This window comes from Argentina silus (genome assembly GCF_951799395.1).
Source record: "Argentina silus genome assembly, chromosome: 10".
Lineage (NCBI taxonomy): Eukaryota > Metazoa > Chordata > Actinopteri > Argentiniformes > Argentinidae > Argentina > Argentina silus.
This window is the reverse complement of record NC_139664.1, coordinates 22,074,151-22,094,111: the sequence shown is the minus strand read 5'-3', so window position 1 is coordinate 22,094,111 and position 19,961 is coordinate 22,074,151. Positions and strand designations below refer to the sequence as shown.

The 19,961-nt window shown below is 39.6% G+C and overlaps 2 protein-coding genes across 2 annotated transcripts in view; one reads left to right on the top strand and one right to left on the bottom strand.

The window, feature by feature from the left end:
• Positions 1 to 3,818: 3,818 nt before the first annotated feature.
• LOC310811361 (ectonucleotide pyrophosphatase/phosphodiesterase family member 7) lies at positions 3,819 to 15,528 on the top strand (the record flags this gene model as incomplete). Its single annotated transcript, XM_083679481.1, has 5 exons — positions 3,819 to 4,056; positions 11,094 to 11,239; positions 11,764 to 12,387; positions 13,854 to 14,073; positions 15,133 to 15,528. The coding sequence occupies 5 exons, from the start codon at positions 3,819 to 3,821 to the stop codon at positions 15,204 to 15,206; spliced, it is 1,302 nt and encodes a 433-aa protein (XP_083535607.1). The 3' UTR covers positions 15,207 to 15,528.
• A 2,660-nt stretch (positions 15,529 to 18,188) lies between these two features.
• The window catches only part of LOC310811359 (collagen alpha-6(VI) chain-like), a gene marked incomplete at its 5' end in the record, with an annotated part of 39,837 nt that continues 38,064 nt past the window's right edge, over positions 18,189 to 19,961 (bottom strand). The window contains one exon of the mRNA XM_083679479.1: positions 18,189 to 18,383. Coding sequence (XP_083535605.1) covers positions 18,346 to 18,383 — 38 coding nt within the window. The 3' untranslated portion in view covers positions 18,189 to 18,345. The remainder of the gene's footprint in view (positions 18,384 to 19,961) is intronic.

Genomic DNA, 19,961 nt, shown 5'->3' with positions numbered 1-19,961 from the left:
CACACAGTTAGGTCCGGAAATATTTGGACAGGGACACAATTTTCATAATTTTGGCTCTGTATGCCACCACAATGGATTTGAAATGAAACAATCGAGATGCAATCTGTGGACACAAAAGTGCAGACTTTCAGCTTTAATTCAAGGGGTTGAACGAAAATATCGTATGAAATGTTTAGGAATTGCAACCATTTTTATACACAGTCCCCTATTTTCAGGGGCTCAAATGTAATTGGACAAATTAACAATCATAAATAAAATGTTCATTTCTAATACTTTGTCGAGAATCCTTTGCAGGCAATAACTGCCTGAAGTCTGGAACCCATGGACATTACCAAATGCTGCGTTTCCTCCTTTGTGATGCTTTGCCAGGCCTTTACTGCAGCTGTCTTCAGTTGTTGTTTGTTCGTGAGTCTTTCTGCCTTTAGTTTTATCTTCAGCAAGTGAAATGCATGCTCGATCAGGTTGAGATCGGGTGATTGACTCAACTATTGCAGAATATTCCACTTCTTTGCCTTAAAAAACTCCTGGGTTGCTTTCACAGTATGTTTTGGGTCATTGTCCATCTGTACTGTGAAGCACCGTCCAATCAACTTTGCTGAATTTGGCTGAATCTGAGCAGACAGTATATCCCTAAACACTTCAGAATTCATCCGGCTGCTTCTGTCACATCTTCAATAAACACTAGTGACCCAGTGCCATTGGAAGCCATGCATGCCCATGCCATCACACTGCCTCCACCATGTTTTATAGATGATGTGGTATGCTTCGGACCATGAGCCATTCCAAGTCTTCTCCATACTTTTTTCTTCCCATCATGCTGGTACAGGTTGATCTTAGTTTCACCTGTTCAAAGAATGCTGTTCCAGAACTGGATTGGCTTTTTTAGCAAAGTCTAATCTGGCCTTTCTATTCTTGAGGCTTATGAATGGTTTGCACCTTGTGGTGAACCCTCTGTATTTGCTCTCGTGAAGTCTTCTCTTTATGGTAGACGTGGATAATGATATGCCTACCTCCTGGAGAGTGTTCTTCACTTGGCTAGATGTTGTGAAGGGGTTTTTCTTTACCATGTGAAGGATCCTGCGATCATCCTTCACTGTTGTCTTCCTTGGACATTTCAGGCCTTTTTGTGTTGCCAAGCTCATCAGTGCATTCTTTTTCTCTCAGAATGTATCAAACTGTTGATTTGGCCACTCCTAATGTTGCCGCTATCTCTCTGATGGATGTTTTTGTTTTTGCAGCATAAGAATGGCCTGTTTCACTTGCATTGAGAGCTCCTTTGACCACATGTTGTACGTTCACAGCAACAGCTTCCAAATGCAAATGCCACACTTGGAATCAACTCAGACCTTTTACCTGCTTAATTGATCAAGAAATAACAAAGGAATAGCCCACACCTGTCCATGAAACTGCTTTTGAGTCAATTGTCCAATGACTTTTGGTCCCTTGAAAAGAGGGGGCTACATATTAAAGAGCTGTGATTGTAAAAGCCTTCCTCCAATTTGGATGTGAATACCCTCAAATTAAAGCTGAGAGTCTGCACTTAAGCCCATATTCATTATATAACTGTAACTTTAATATGTTTTGTAAACAGCTGAAATAACAAAAATTGTGTCCGAGTCCAAATATATATGGACCTAATTGTATATACACTCACTGAACACTTTATTAGGAACAACTGTACATCTTCTCATGGTGGAGGTGGTGTAATAGTGTGGGAAATATTTTCTTGGCACACTTTGGGACCGTTAATACCAATCAATCATCGCTTGAATGCCACAGCCTATTTGAGTATTGTTGCTGACCATGTGGCCACAATTTACCCATCTTCTAATGGCTACTTCCAGCATAATAATGCACCATGTCACAAAGCAAAAGTTGTCTCAAACTGGTTTCATGAACATGACGATGAGTTCATTGTTCTTCAGTGGCCTTCCCAGTCACCGGATCTGAATGCAATAGAACACCTTTGGGATGTGGTAGAACAGAAGATTCACAGCTTGAAAGTGCACCTGAAAAATCAGCAGGAATTGCGTGATGCAATCATGTCATCATGGACCACAATCTCAAAGGAATGTTTCCAACATCTTGTGGAATCAATGCCACAAAGAACTGAGGTGTAACGAATATAGTACGCGGGCAGAGGTCTTAAATGACTCAGAGACCAAAACTTAAAATCCAAAAGAACCTTTACTTCCAGAAAAGGTTATCAGAATAGTAGGCATACAATCCTCAGGGAGATGGCAACAGGGAACGTCAGAAAAAAAATGTGAATACAAAAACACTAGGAATAATCACTGATAGGCTTGACGCAAGGGCCAAAGATGAACTGGCAACAAGACAGGGGAAACACACAGACTAAATACACAGGCATTGATGAGGAACAGGTGAATCCAATCAGGGCGGGGTAGACGATCACACAAGCGGGAAACACACAGGTAGTGATGTCTGGAACGAGAGACAAGGTGAGGGACACTAAAATAAACAAGAAGCAATAAATGAATAACATGAAACAAAGTCAAAACAAACTAACGAACAGGACGAGACGTTACATGAGGCTGTTTTGAGAGCAAAGGGAGGCCGTACCAGTATTGGTATAGTGTTCCTAATAAAGTGTTTTGTGAGAATACATATGTGTATATACAGTGTATATACTGTATATAAAACATTGTGAGAATTATAGCTGATACATGTAGGCTGACAGTAAAATAACATAACATAATGCATTTGATAGTTTATTTAAATAAAAAGTTTATTAAGGCATTAGCTGACATTCATTGATTTTGGCAACAATGAAAACAGGACAAGGACTCACTGCTTTCTGCATTGACATCAGTGTTCGATTCGCTGAACAACTGAGATCGAGTACTACTCAAGTCTGACTTGAATTAGTGGCAGGTGTTGAATCAGGATCCACATTCGTGACATTGAGGAAGCCTAAACCTCATAAGTGCTTTCATAAGATGAAGGGCCAGATCGAACAAAATTCATTTTAAAACAATAAATGACATTTATCCATGTAAGGAGTTTATAAGACAAAGGCTTAAAGCCATGCAACAAGATTTTTACTGCAATTTTGGCCTAAGTGTTGACTGTATGGTTCATGATACAATGTTAATTGATTTCTTATCTCATTAGACCACACAGTTTAAGGCCAACAAACTTTTGCAAAATAAGTTTTTCTTCATGGGTGTGGGGAGGTGTGCCCCGGTCTGTCCAATCAGGTAACTTCAATACTTAAACTATAATACTTCTGTCTATTTCAGGGAACCATTTTTGGCTTGCGAATGGTCATTTTAGAACTAGTGGCCGAATCTTGTAGTTCTCGAATCTAATTAATCTCTTAATTTTTTTAAATTTTATTTTTTTTGGGGGGGGGGGGGATTTCATAGGTTTTTTTAACTTCACTACAGCAATATCAAATTAAGTTTCCTAATGGATGACAGAAATGCTGAATTTGTATATAATAATTTCATAATTATTAACCAACCACGTCTCTGTTTGAGCTGTGTTAATATTTGAATAATGAAAACAAAAACTTACATAATTACATAAAAAGCTACCAGGACCGAGCCAGGCCATCAAAATTAGCAGTATATTGTTGCTGAGAAGACAAACCATTATCTTTGTGAGCTGACTATGTTGGTCCAAAGACTACTTTCTATCTAGGCAATTTATTTTAGATAACAAGCGATAACATTCAATCTGCCAAAAGGTTTATCTTAGCTAACACTCGGCAGAACCATATCTCCCAGAGCACTCTATAAAATCAATCCAGTCCACAAGCAAAGTAAAGTGTGCGGACAAACCAGGACATCAAGATGAGGTTGGAGTTGCTTTCAGTATTTGCTATTCTTCTCTATATAGATTGCAAACCAGTGGCCAAGGGGACACAAACAAAGTTGCTGGTAATCTCCTTTGATGGTTTTAGATGGGACTATGATCAAGATGTCGACACACCACATATGGACAAGTTGGTAGTAGATGGAGTGAAGGCAAAGTACATCACTCCTCCGATGATCACTATGACATCTCCATCTCATTTTACCACCATCACTGGTAAGAAATAACTGCCAAACTATAGTATATAAGGAGCATTTTATTCACATACTGTATATATGTTCTACTAGTGTTTTATTAAGCAATAACACACAAGAGTGTGCTGTATCATGGATATCGGAACGCCTGTTATGTGTTCATAGGCACAAGGCGCAGCTGAGTGCCATGGATGACTATCACAGCCATTCCGATATCCTAGATGAAGGATTATCTACATTTCTAATGTAAAATAGGTTTACACAGAGAGCAACAATTCAGACAACAGGTAATGTTGTGCTTGCATTAAGATGGACTCAGTGATTTGTTGATGACATTTTTGCATTTAAGCAAATTTTAAGAGTGTCATAGCAAAGGGTCTGAATACTGATGTATGTTTTTTTCTAAGAACAAGTTTTCGCATGGGATATTGTCTGTGGATTGATGATTGATTGAATACATTTTAAATTGAGTCTATAACACAACAAAATGTGGAAAAAGTCAAGGGGTCTGAATACTTTCCAAAGGCACTGTATCTATTGTGCAAACCATCTTTAAAGTTTTCTTTCAGCCAACTCAGTTTGACATCTCATGTCTCTTTGACATCCCCCATTTAATTATTTTCGCTCTTCACTCTCAAGCCTGTCAGAAGTGTTCCGAACAGGCAGCAGAGCACACAGTGCTCCTAGTGTCGCACCTGTTCGTCCTAGGCTTCTGAATAAATCGTGCCAAAAGCTCTCCTTGGCCTCCTTCTCATGTGAGAATTCCAGCAATGGGTCATGGCACTCCGTCTGGATCCTTCTCTGCATCTGCGCTGTGCGTGCTTGTCTTCACACCATGCCTAACGGCGCTATAACAGTGGAGAGACCCCTTTGGCCTGCTGAGAGGCTGCCTCATGGAGAGAGTCCTTTCACCAGGGTTGTGGCATCAGATGCGTCATTTCAGGGATGTTTAATGAGTGGCATATGGGCAGACTCAATGAGCACTGCCCATATCAGCGTTCTCAAGCTCTGCACCCTGGTAGCAGCTCGCATGCACTTGATCCTTTCCTACAGGGACTTCATGTCCTGGTCTGGTCGGACAATGCATCCTCAGTGACTTATGTCAACTACCAAAGAGGGACGGTTGTTGCATGGGAACTGCTGCTTTGGAGTAGGACCATCTGTTGTCTCTCAGAGGAACACATATACCGGGCAGAATACATTTGGGAGCAGATTTACTGTCAGATGGAGGCCCCCTAGCAGGGGAATGACGACCCCCCCCTGGATGTTATCCAAGAGATGCATCACAGGACTATATTGCCATCTGGACGTGGACGTGTTGGCTCACCAGTAACCAGACGTGCTCCTTTACAGTTTCCCTCCTGTCAGCCACTTTTCTCCCGATTTGCCAGGGAGACCTTGTGGATGGAGATAGCACAGCTTCTTTAAGCATGACTTTAGCGCCTCCCCAGTGCGCAGGGACTTGTTATCCTATCTTATGTTCCACCCATTGATGGATCTATAGCAGTAGATTCAGGGTGCTAGAGTCCCCTTCCCAGTGAGTCTACACAACCTCAAGTGGAGGGCGTTTGAGGGTTGGTTTGAGAAGCGGAGTGTGGTGCCTTTTCAGTGTTCCACTCCCACAGCCTTTTCCTTCTTAACGCCACCATCTGGCATGCCATGTTGGTCCTGGTGAAACGGCTAGAGGTTCACCCCCTGATCCGTCATTTTGGAAGGGAAGGGAGCGCACCGCATCTCTCCAGTCTACAGGCCACCTGTCCCACTTTGGGACTTGTCACTAGTTCTCGATGTGCTTATGAGCGCTCCATTGAGCCTTTGGTGATCATCTTTGTGACTTTGGGTTATGGCTCTTATAAGATGGCTTTGTTGTTAGATTTGATCATGACTCAGTAGCGACCTCTATTTGCTCTCGGTTCATCCTTCATGCACTTAGTTTGAAGGATGTTTTTCAGTTTCAGTCTGGTGACTCTAGGGTTACGATACGTCCTAACGGCACGTTTGTTCCCAAAGTAATTTCTATGATGTATAGTAGCTGTTTCTTCTCTGGAGGATAGGCGTCTGAACACTCTGCCTGGTGCACGCACTGTGCATTTACAAGGACAGATCTGAGGCGTTCAGGGAGTGTGATCAACTGTGTTTTGCCGGCCTTGTACAGGGTGGGCACTATCCAAACAGCACCTTCTCACTGTATAGTTGAGGTGTACAGTTCTAAAAGAGATTCAAGATTCAAGATTCAAAGTGTTTATTATCATATGCACAGTAGAAAACATGTTTCACTGTACAACGAAATTCTTGCTTTGCTGTCCGCAGAATGCCAACCAATGTAAAATATACAATACTAAAGAATATACAATATATACTAAACAAATGTACAAGACAGCAAAATTTAAGGCATAAAATAAAATAGCAGCAATAATAATAATAAAACAGTGCAAATGTAGCAGTGCAATTATGCAAACTGGAAAGTTCAGTTATTGAGGTAGTACGGTTATATTAATCTCCTATGGGTTGTTTAGGAGTCTGATGGCAGTGGGAAAGAAGGAGTTCTTCAGTCGGGTGGTCCTGCATTTGACACTTCTGTACCTCCGGCCTGAGGGTAGAAGTGTGAACAGTCCGAGCTGGGGGTGGGTGGGGTCCTTGAGGATGGAGGCGGCTCTCCTGTGGACTCTGCGGTGGTAGATGCTCTGCAGAGAGGGCAGTGGAGTCCTGGTGATTTTCTCAGCAGTCTTCACCACTCTCTGCAGGCGTCTGCGGTCCATAGCAGTAGTGCTGCCATACCACACAGTGATACAGTAGTTAGTAAAAGCCTGCAGCCCCCTTAAGAAGTCCAGGTGCATTCCACTAGAGGAATTGCTATGTCTCGGGCTCTAAAGGGCCTCTCTGTTTTGGAGACTTGTGCTGCAGTCAGTTGGGCTTCCCGTCACACTTTCATGAGATTCTACCGCCTGGATGTCACTGCACCTTCTTTAGCGCATATGGTCCTTGGAGCTGGAACTGAGTAGGGTGTACCGGGCACATTTCCACATACTCACTCTGGTTTTCTGTACAGGCTTTGGCAATCAGGGCATTCGCAAATGTCCCATAGGGAAATGTTGAACCGAGTAGGCTGAAAAAGATGCTCTGACCTCTCACCAGATTGCCTCTCTTTTACAGGCTTGTGAAGTGGTGGTCTGCAGAATTAAATGGGTGCGCATTGCAATAGCCTTTATAGGCTAGGCTGGGGCGGAGTCATGCAGAGCACTCCCGGCTTGTTCCAGGCATGATTGAATAGGGTTTCAGCTAACAGGCTACACAGGGGTGTACATCCCATAGTGAGACGTCTGCTTCAGAGAACGGCGGTTACATACCGTAACCCAAAGACTTTAAAAGCCCACAAAGTTTCTTCTGGAACTTATTTTTCTAGCTTATAAAGCATTCATACTCTGGCTGTCAAACGTTAAAGAAACAACAAAAAAACTGTAAAATAAGTTGTAGGCACAATGTTAATGAATTTAGGGGTGAGTGGATCACTGAATAATATACACTGGAAGCTGTTTGTTTCATCAAACAAGTCTACCTGGCCACTACCGACAGGCACATTTCTCTAAAAGTTCAATCTCCCTTATCAACTCCCACCCTCTTATCAACGTTCTTGTCCTTAGGTCTAAATTAACAGTTAATTTATGTTAATGGCTTTAGTTCATATTGCCATTTCTAGAACAACGGAATAGGTTGTTTTGCCTGCCATGATTTTGAGAAAAAAATATTGCTCTCTCAAAGGCAACTGATTTCTCTCATTTTCAAAGTGCTTCAGACCACTCGTAGGAACTTGTTCTTAGTTGAGACATTTACTAAACAGGTTTATAACTATGCACAGGTGTTTTATTCATTTAGCTTTAGCGAATGTATGAAGCTGTATGTTATCGTTAAGGAATTATAATTGTTGTTTGATTAATGTAGTTGATTCGATTATTTCAGAAGCAGTTTATAAAAGTGTCAATTATCTTGATAAAACTTTCTGCATTTGCTTCAGGTCACGTTATCTCAATAGGCTATATTAAATCACTTCTAGAAATTAACTTAAATGAGTCTCACTTTAGTGTTGTCCCTCAAAACTGCAGAGCAGTGTTGCAGTAATGGAAGAAATTACCTTTTCTCTAGTAAATGCTGTGTTTCAGTAGGCAACAGTTATTGTTTAGACAATGAAGCAAGAGCTGGCAGAAATATTGGCAAAAATATACATGATTGTCAGAATTGCACTTTGCTACCCTCTCTGGCCACACTGAAAGCACAGATCTGTGCTTTAGCACCAAATGTGTGTGCGGATCTCCAGCGTGGATTATAATCTCACCAAATCCATGCAGATGAGGGGTGTGTCTCATGAATATCAGACATGCGCATTCTCATCTAATATTAAACACAAAAAATCTACATGTTCCCTGTGTGCAGGAGAGGCTGCATTAAATCCAGCAACACTATTGGCAGGTTTTGAAATTGCATCTTTTGCTATCAGTATTTTTTAGGTATGATGGTTGATTCAACAGGCAATATAACATTGAACTCATGGTAATTTGTTTAGGTGACACTGAAATCAATTGAACATTGCATTGAAATAGCAACCACCTTACCTGTGGTAAGCTCAAGTTTAACTTTTTAGTGGTCTTGAAAGCTCACGTTTGCAATTTGTCATACCACTGAATTAGCAACGGAATGTAAGGACCATAGATAGTGGTCATGAATTATTGATTTATAGGCCTATGTAACGAGTTGAGATGGTAAACTCACTCCTCAAGTTGAAATACCCCCACCCGCGTTGTCGAATAGCTAGCTTTTTGATAGCTCAGCTGGTTAACATCGGGTATTTGAGGAGACAGCTATGTGTGTTGGCAAACCAGAGGTCGGAAGTTTGAGGTTTGGTCAGAGCAAGTCATTTTGCAAGCATGTTAATATTACTGTGGTTTAGATAGATATTTAAATCGAGAACACAAACACTTTGCGCTGCTTTGAAGATCTATCATAGTAGTTCAAGTTACTGTAATTTGTACTGTAATAATCACAATTTAATCAGGATCTAATAAATGTAGGCTTTTGTCGTGCTTTGGTTATGATGATGGCTTGAGTTATTCAAACCTAGCAAGGTAGCTTCCAAATAGCAATCAATATTGTCTTGATAAGAAATACTCACAGATGGTTATTTGCTGACAGCTATAGCACCATCTAGGGTAGAACCATGGTATAGCCAGAGGACAGCTATTTCCTTCCTCCTGGCTACATTCACTTAAGAGGAGGCTTGTGGTTCTCCACCCCTTCTATAGACTTACATAGTAATTATGATGACTTCTGAAGGACGTCCTCCAAACTATCAGAGCTCTTGCAGTATGAACTAACATCTAGTAGGCTAAAGTAAGCATAAGCTACAGCTAGTGCGAGTGCACATGGTGAGTAGTTGACTCAAAGAGAGAGAAAAACAAAAGTTGAAAAGTTTTGAAGAAATTCATGCTTCAAAGGAGCAACCCTTCACTTACTTTGCTAATGCAGCTAATTTAGCCTACTCAACAACCTGAGTAAAACAGAAAGCAATGCCTTATGTTAGCTTGCTGGCTAGTCTATCCAATACTGCAACTCCTCTGAATCAAGGTAAGCTTTTGGTTTTATTCATATATTGCCACCCGGGGCCCGCCGGTGTAACTGCTAAACTACTTGTTGCTTTCCGTGATTGTAAAAATGGATTGGAATGGTAGGTTATGTGCATTTGTTCTGGTTTCATGTTGTATGGTGACAACATATGCTGTGTAGCGGTTATTGGTTATATGGTATGAAGACCGGAGAGCTTTTTGCACCTGGTCACAGACAGCTGTTGTGAACTGAAGTCCCCAGGCGAAGGGAAAAGGTGCAAGGAGAGCGCATAGATGCGAGAAGGAATTATGGTGCATTCATGACCAAGTAGGAAACTATGAATACCCACTTGTGATCTCAGACCTCCGAGTTCAGAGCATTCAAGTGACTTGAGGTCGGGAAACTCCAAACAACATGAACGCCCGCAGGTAGTGGCTAACGTTGGCCAGATATAACCTCTTTAACTTAAACGAAAAACAAAACAATGTGTATTTAATACCTTAGAAAATGTTTGTTGTTATATTTCCACTTCACTTAGAGTAAACGTCTGAAAATCCTGCCATGCTTGCTTATTGACATGACATCAGACAACTACTTGTCGGAAACTCTGAGCTTGAGGATGATCCCAGAGTTTGCCACTTGTAATTACGAGCTGGAGGGGCGTTCAAATTGATTTTCCCATACAGAGCTAGTATTTCCGGGCTTGTCTTGAACGGCGCGTTATACAAATAGCAAAGTGATGCTGTTTGTGGCTGATATGAAAGTGAACTGTATGTGCGGATGATTAGATCAGCTCGGTGCAGGCAGGAGGTGTTCAAGGTGGTACAGAATGTGTCACTGTCACCTTGATTACTCCAATGTAAGTCTCTTCACGTGCACCTGTGTTATACACATTCATTTGGACGATAGGTTGTAGCAACCTACATCCAATATGCTGTAATAGAAATGCTCATAGCAAATTTAAAAAAATCGTCCTCCCTAATGTTGAACGGATGAATGAATTTTTTTATTTTTTATTTGGCCAGATGAAGTACATAGGTTAACTACATAAGTTAAAATGAGGAAACATGCTCTTTAGCACCAGCCACTGCAGTTCTCATGTGGCCACATGGTATAACAGGCTTCAACATCTCTCTGCAGGATTGCTCCCCTGGGTGAAACGAATAACCCAAATATATACTTTCAAACTGTCTGGGTTTGTTGACAGCAACTTTTTGGAAATTCATATATGTTTTGCTTAATATTCTTAAAACAAATATTCAACAACACAAACATTACTTTGTGATGTAATTATAGCATGAGTGATGATTTGATTAAAGGCAAGCAAACAATTTATTATTATTTTGTATTACCCTTTAACACTCTGCTTCTGAATTATGATTCAGCAGATTGTACTATGGAAGTGGCTAATGTAAAGATGTGAACAATGTTATTCTTACCTCTGCCTTTTCATTTTTTTCACAGGCAGATGGATAGAGGACCATGGAGTCGTCCACAATATGATGTATAATTCCACAACTAACCTAAAAGTAACTCATAGGGATACTTTACAGAAGTCAGAGTGGTGGGACAATGGAGTCATGCCGTTATGGATCACAGCACAAAATCAGGTGGGTAGCAGAAGTGGAAATATCTTTGCAACTATCACAGAGGTCATGCTAGCTTTCAGAAACCTGCTTTCTCCAAAGGAGGGCCACATGAAAATCTGCCTTTTCACCTGCGATTTCATTCAAATGTATTTTAATATTATAGTGGCATGTCAACGATCCATGCTACGACTGCATTATGCAAGACACTAATTAATAAGTTATGCAGTCCAAATTGTATATTTTTTAATCAGCTATGATTACAGATCTAATCAAGGAGTTATATCAATAGGAGTGTGTGCTGGCTAAAGTATGCCGTTTGATGTTGTTTTTACCTGTGAAAACTCTTGCTACAGTGCCAGTGCTCGCAATAAGTTTGGTTTGATGACAGTAATCCACATTGATTAGCTGCACCTGGCACTGAACTGAGTTTAATCTTCTAAACCTGCACAGTTTTACCACTGTCTCCATTTCTGCCATGATGGGGAAAATGAAATAATAAATAATAAAATGATTTATTTGTCCATTTTAACTTTCTGTTCCTGCAGGGCCTGAAAACAGGTTCATTTTTCTATCCGGGAGGAGCCGTCAATTATAGTGGCCAAGCTGTAAACCGTGCAGTGGTTGCGAAATATGGTCACCCAGATGATAATGAAACAGAGTGGGAGGAAAATATTGACACTGTGATGAATTGGTTCACAGAGGAAGATTTTGACTTTGTAACTCTGTACTATGGAGAACCTGACAATGTAGGTCACAAGAGAGGGCCAGACGATGATGAGAGGAAATTGATAATACAGCAGATTGATAGAATAATTGGATACCTGAGGGGAGCCATTCAGCAGAATCATCTCAACGATACACTCAATGTCATCATCACGTCTGACCATGGCATGACGACTGTTAAAAAAAAACCTCTAGTAGATGAAATAGTCCTCTCAGACTACATAAATCTCTGGAAGTTAACTAGTTTTGAGATCCTTGACTATGGTGGGTTTGGAATAATAAAACCAAAAGAAGGGAAGGAACTGGAGGTTTATAATGCACTTATGATGGTGCCAAACATGACAGTTTACAAGAAAGAAGATATTCCTGAAAACTTTCATTTTGCCAACAACATCAGAATCCCGCCTATTGTTGTCGTTGCTGATCTGGGTTTCAACTTAAACTCGGTAGGTATTTACTTATTTGACTTTGCAATGGTACTCATCCATATTCTAAACACTTTATTAGGAACACCTGTACACCTTCTCATGGTCGAGGTGGTGTAATGGTTGATTAATACCAATCAATCATCACTTGAATGCCACAGCCTATTTGAGTATTGTTGCTGACCATGTGCATCCCTTCATGGTCATAATTTACCCATCTTCTAATGGCTACTTCCAGCATGATAATGCACCTTGTCACAAAGCAAAAGTCGTCTCAAACTGGTTTCATGAACATGACAATGAGTTCATTGTTCTTCAGTGGCCTTCCCAGTCACCGGATCTGAATCCAATAGAACACCTTTGGGATGTGGTAGAACAGGAGATTCACAGCTTGAAAGTGCACCTGAAAAATCTGCTGGAATTGTGTGATGCAGTCATGTCATCGTTGACTAGAATCTCAAAGGAATGTTCCCAACATCTTGTGTAATCAATGCCACAAAGAATTTAGGCTGTTTTGAGAGCAAAGTAGGCTCTACCCAGTATTAGTATAGTGTTCCTAATAAAGTGTTCGGTGAATGTACATATTGTATACAGTGTGATATAATTTCACACACAGCGGGCATCTTCCTGCTTACAGAAACTCGTTTTCAAGGACAATTCACACTTGTTAATGTATACCTTGTTTTTGACTTACCTAGGGTATCATCAGTTCATCTAGACAAAATCTATTGGGTAGTTACTGTAAAGCATCTCCAAGTCAGCATCTTTAGCAATGCTAGTGGAAGCGGTAGAGAACAACGGTTGCATGATCGTATATTCTGTACATATGTCCAAAAGACCTTGCCGACAGTCCAATCCAACTCATATTATGACAGAATACCTCTCTGAAGACTGTCTGCATTATGTTTCTCTCAATTTGTTACAGCGTAGTAAAGTTTTAATAATGTATTGCAAGTCTTCAGAGGGGGATTTTGGCATAATATTAGTTGGTTTGGAGTGGACACATTTCCAGAATGAATGAGGCCCAAAATATGACTACTCAGTATCTAAGAAAGAAACATATGTAACTAAAAACTGTCTGGGCTAGTGCAGGAAACACCATGCCACAGTTGTAGACAAAATTTTCCTTGCTTTTGTTCAGACCCTGTGTCTATGAAAAATTCAATAGGAACTCATAATAGAGACATTTGTAAAAATCTTAAGCAGAGCACCAAAGCTATAGAATGATTTTTAGAATGATTATTGACATACAATTGAAACTACTTAAATAAATATATATGCACTGTTATTGTTCAAAAAAAGAAACTAAACTTGATGTTAGATGGTGAGACACATTGTACATACACATATCAGATGAAATATTAAAAGGTGAAGAAGAACACAACCTTAGATTTCAACTTTTGACTGTTGTTCCCCTTTCAATAATGTATCCTTATTATAAAGTGTTACCCTGTTTATTCTAATGATACTTATTTTATTTTAAACAGAGGTTCATCGTCTATGTGAACAAAGGAGATCATGGATTCCACAATGGCGAAATGGACATGAAAACCATTTTCAGAGCATTTGGCCCAGCTTTCAAAAGGAATTATCTAGCAGACCCCTTTGATAGTGTCCACATCTACCCTCTAATGTGCAAGCTACTGAGCATAGATCCAGCCCCTAATAATGGCTCCCTTTCCTTTACTGAGGGCATGCTTAAGGATGGTAAGATAACAATTAATAAGATTCTCCAGCAATCATTTAATCACCATAAGACATATCCTATATGAACATATATTATATTTTGTTGTAAATTTGTCTGCAGGAAATTACAACTATCTATCTCTCTCTCTCTCTCTCTCTCTCTCTCTCTCTCTCTCTCTCTCTCTCTCTCTCTCTCTCTCTCTCTCTCTCTCTCTCTCTCTCTCTCTCTCTCTCTCGATAGATAGATATACACACATACACACAGTGTCTAGTGTAAATTATGGGACAGTGAAGCATGATTGTTTGATTTGAAATCAAACAATTGTTATCAGGTTAAAGTGGAGTTTACCAGGTTTTTTGTGGTATTTGTGTACATATTGGTTTCACCATTCAGAAAATACTTTTTATGCAGTCCCCGTATTTCAAGGTACAAAAAATTGATGGGACAGATTCATCAAATGTCCAAATTAAGCAGTCAAGTTTAGTATTTGGTCAACAATCATTTGCATGCAATAACTGCCTGAAGTCAACCCATTGACCCCACCAGACACTGGGTATCTTCTCTGGTGATGCTCTGCCAGGCCTGTACTGCACCCATCTTCAGTTGTTGTTTGTTTTGAGGTATTTTGCCGAAAACTTTATCATCAGGAAATTAAATGCATGTTCAATTGTATTTAAATCTGAAGATTGACTTGGTCAGTCAAGAACCTTCCACTTGTTGGCCCTGAAAAACTCCCTAGTTGCTTTGTCAGTATGTTTTAGGTCATTGTCTTACTGTATGATGAAGCGCCTTCCAATGAATTCGGAGGCATTTGCTTGTACTCAAGCAGACAAAATGGTTCTGTACACTTCAAACATGAGTAAACATGAGTGCTTGATTTGGACATTATATGAATCTGTCCCATTACTTTTGATGCCCTGAAATAGGGGGACTATGTATAAAAAGTGTTGCCATTTCTAAATGGTGAAACCAATATGTATACAACTTTTGGAGTATATATTAAAAAAAAACGTAGACAGATATATTATAAAGGTATGCCTTTAAGATAATCGCTACATCTCTCTCATTGTTCTCTACAGGTGGAAGTAGTAGAAGAAGCTCAATGTCTCTTGGTGTTCTGGCATCAATCATTGTCTACATGTTAAGTCTGTGATGTTGTTGGGTTGAGGATAAGCATCCACCCTCACACCCTTAAGAGCTGGACGACACACACAAACCTGGCCTGCAATACTTGATACTGAATACATGACGGAAATCGTGCTTGACCAGCCTTTATGAATCAGCTCCAATACCCTTGCCAAATGTTTTTCATTGAATAATGTATGCCCATTGATTGCATACAAATTTAGTTTTGTTCTGATCATTTCTTTAGTTCAAGAGTCTAAAAATCTGAAATGTATAACTGTTACCCTGTCAGCAGGGTACTGACGGCTCAGATCTGGCCCATGTCTGTTTTCTACCGGCATCCAGATGTGGTCCAGGTACTTTGTTCCCCGGGCCAGAAGTGGGCCGGCTCCGGCTGCCATTCATGAGCCTTATCTTTGCTATGAAAAGGCCAGATCTTGGCTGACTGGGTACTTCCTACCTGATTCCCCCAACAGCTTCCCATACTGTATGCTTCCCCTTATTGGTTTATGAGGTTGTCCAGGATTTCATACCTGGTTCTTTTAATTGTTGTATTGATATGTACTGTGTAAACAAATTCAATGAAATTCCTGTAACATGAGGTAAAGAATGTAAAAAATATTCTAAAAACGAAAAAGATGTTACTGTTTCATGTAAGTGAAATTGCTGTAACATGATTGATTACTTGTGTGCCTCCCAGCACTGATACAAAACACAGTCACTCATCTTTCTGATTGCACCAACACACATTGGCTATATAGTATATGTGGCTTTTCACTGTGCCTGTATGCTCTTGCAACTCAAGGCTTAGCAAATAAATAAACAAGGAGTTATCCTTAGAAGTGTGTTGGTCCTACTTCCCTGCATCTCATTGAAAATCCCATAGATTTGGCGGAAGGACACATTAAAAAGTCTGATGTTGAATTACACTTTAAACCATAACACCATAATTGTCTCACCTGTCTGTCTGTAATATCACATTGAGGGACAACTTTACAAAATCAATTTCGAGGCAGCTGTGAGGCGCTGGTGAAATGTGCCGCTAAAACGAAAACAAATATAACGGATTTGTTGTAAGGTTCGTCGAGCTGCGATGAAAAATTGGTGGAGGAACTGGTTGGCTTTCATGAAGCCTACACCAGCCCGACATTACTCACAAGCGAGTGTCATTTTTGTACATCCACATGCGATCAGGGCAGGTGAGCGAAAATAGCAAAATGACAAATGCACAGCCTAACACTACAAAACCGATCTGGATATTACAACTAGCCAGCTGGTTAACTAAACGTTTTTGGTTTCAAATGAATTGACTAATTAATTAACGACTAGAGAGCATAAGCAGCACCAGTTTATGTGCTTTAGATTTTGCAAAAATGGGAAATGCGGAACCGACGGAAAACATTCTTCACATCCAGCTTGTCCATGTAGCTGTAGAGCATTTAATAATAATATCAGTTTCCACACGAAGGTTTGGCAGAGACTTTTGCCCATATTTTGTTAATAGCAAAGCATAGCTAATATTAATAATCTTACTCCAATGTAATTATCACTGTGCAAAGAATTGTTGAGTCAAATAGAATGAATCAAATAAGGCTTTAATAATACTGTATACTTATACAACTATTACAAGGCAAATACTTCTTAGAGAAATGTTACATTCTAATTTATATATATATATATATATATATATATAGAGAGAGAGAGAGAGAGAGAGAGAGAGAGAGAGAGAGAGAGAGAGAGAGAGAGAGAGAGATGACACAACATGATGAGAACCTCAACAGGACACAGGAAAGAGAGATAATGTATCCCTTTGCCCCTGTTATATAGGCTTAAGTATTTAAATTAGGAGCTGTTTTTTAAGGAGACCAATCGGAATTCAGTTTGACATTTCAGAGAGCTCATAGCCATTTGTTATATCGTGGGAAGGACAACTGAAGAAGATGTGAGCAGAATCTGACATGAATAAGCGCGAGTCGGCTTTTATAATGCAACATATTGATCTCAGAATAAAGTAAATAATTTTCATGCGAGACAGGAGTATGGATTGTGGGTTTCAGTGGGATTGAGACTGGATAGGAACGTAGCATACAGTTGTTATCATAAAAAATGTCATAGGGTGCAGACGTTCTCATAATGTAAAACCCTGATCTTTTTATCATAATTGGCAACATGATTTAATATTTGAGTGATATTAAATAAAAGAGTACCAGCCAGTGGTAACCAGTGATTCATTTTATACTTTTTGACTCCTTGTCTGTCAAACAGCAGAGAGATGCACGACCACCAAACCTGTCATAACCAGCTAACAGTAAGGGTTTGCAGTAAATATGAGGTCAAGTTTATCTGTATCTATAACTAGCTTGTAGCCTAAAAGAAAAAACAACATGCATTCAACGTATATATTGCATGCATTCACCTAACTGCTTGTGCATGAATATGGCTGATGACTTGCTAACTAGTATTCCAAACAGAAGTCGCTTTACTTTTACATTGATGTTTATAGCACCAAGTGAAACAGAAATATTTTCTCACAGAGTGAGTTGTCTGTGAGAAATGTACAGTATTTGGGTGAAGTGAATGACTGAATACGATACCATTCAAGTTTGGTCGTGACGACAAGGCACCTCCGCCCCCCCCTTGGCAAGGGAATCTAAGATATCCACCTGTGTAAGCCCAGTGTTAGTCTGGTAAAGACCTTGGTGCTTCAAAAACCTCTCCTGTTCCTGCTCCTCCTCTTCCTCCAGCACCACCTCAGGTTGGGTGGGGAAAAAATGTACATACAGTAACTCCAATTTTTAATGTCTAATCACATACAGTAACTATAGCCTGTTACTCCGTGTTTTTCCTAGTTAGGGAACATGGAAAACTGGAAAACTCAGGGCTCTAATAATAACATACTATAAATTGCATACAGTGCCCTGCGTAAGTATTGGGACAGTGAAGCCATCTTTTCTTCTTTTGGCTCTACACTCCAGAAGTTTGGAGTTGAAATCAAACAATTACTATGCGGTTAAAGTAGAGATCCTCAGCTTTTATTTGATGGTAATTGTGTACATATTGGTTTCACCATTCAGAAATTACACTTTTTAAACATACTCCCCCATGCCTTAAGTCTCCTCTTCAGCAAATTAAATGCATGTTAATCCACCACCACAGCCAGGTCCATGTCAACCACTGGCGCATACCACGTCTGGACTGCAGGGGTCTGAGGGATCAGAGAACCAAAGGTCAGACAAAAACTCAAGAAGATCTTTCACTGCTGCATCAACAGCTCTTAAGACTGGGTTATACTTTCTACCCACTAAACAGATCTTGAATTGCACAAAAATGATGGAAGGTCACCAAAAGAAAACACTACATGTACAGGAAGGGCACTTAACGCTTTTGGAATAACGCAACTCGCATGGATACAGTGTTAATTTAGGATTGCATAAATTATTGCCACCTGGACATTCTAAAAAGAGAAGTTTGGAGATAAATCCTCATGCAAGTAAGTAATAGGGTACACTTTGCACATTTGAACACTGTTTGATAGACCAAAAATGTCATCCATTACGTGAACAAATGTACATTATGTCAGACTTTAAAAGGTTCATGCTTGTGCAAATATATCGCTGGGGTACAGTGGCAGTAAACTAGTCTTCTCCAAACATTTTATTTTATTTGTTTCACCTTGGTAATACAACCACCAGGTGGCATTTTTGAGCAAGTACATTTTTTTGTGTAAAAAAATTGTGAAACAGTAGCTCACATCAGTGTCTTCACTTGCCCAATTTGTGAGCTGATATTAATTGTATATTTTAATTTATATATATTTTTTTTCATTCTGAATTAACAATAATGGCAGCCTGGATGAATTACGTTGTTTCAATTTGGAAAAGGAGAAATTATTGTCTGGTTGGAGAAATTTGAAATGATGTCCTTGGATAAACCTTAATTTAGAAGAATGCAATTATTCATATTCTGTGGGCTATAGCCTAATATATAAAACTCACAACTGTTAATCTGTTAACAAATTATATTATTATATATTATATATTATATTTTCACAGTTTTACTGCCCGTATCCAACAAGTCATTTGTAGTTGTCTAACTGTCAGTATTTTACTATTTTATTATTACTTTTTTTTTTAATCATAGTTGGCTACAAATGAATAACTTTTATATAGGTGCCATATCATTGCTGTAGCCTTGGACGGTGCTTGATATGTTTGACATTCATAATCTGTAGGCTATACATTTTGCTGCAGCTCCTGTGTGTGCTTGCTTGAGCTCCGCTTACAACAAGCTCAAAGCCTTTCAGAGATAAAATTCTAATGCTGAGTTCAATCCAGGCCCACTCCTCCCCTAGAACAATAAAGTTCTTCCTTTAACAAATTCTGATAGCTCATAGAAGATTGACATGCCAACATTGATTTTACTGTAGCCAAAATGTTGTGTGATATCTAGTCTACCAGAGCACAAGTTGCTATCTGTATATTAAGGAGTTATGCTCTCTATGACAACTGCATCGTAACATGGCAACATACAGTGCATTCGGAAAGCATTCAGACCACTTCACCTTTTCCGCATTATGTTACAGTCCTATTCTAAAATGGATTAAATTCATTTTTTCCCTCATCAATTTACACACAATACCCAATAATGACAAAGTGAAAACAGGCTTTTAGAAATTACTGCTAATTTATTAAAAATTTAAATATCACATTTACATTGGTATTCAGATCCTTTACTGAAGCACCTTTGGCAGCCTCGAGTCTTCTTGGGTATGACACTACAAGCT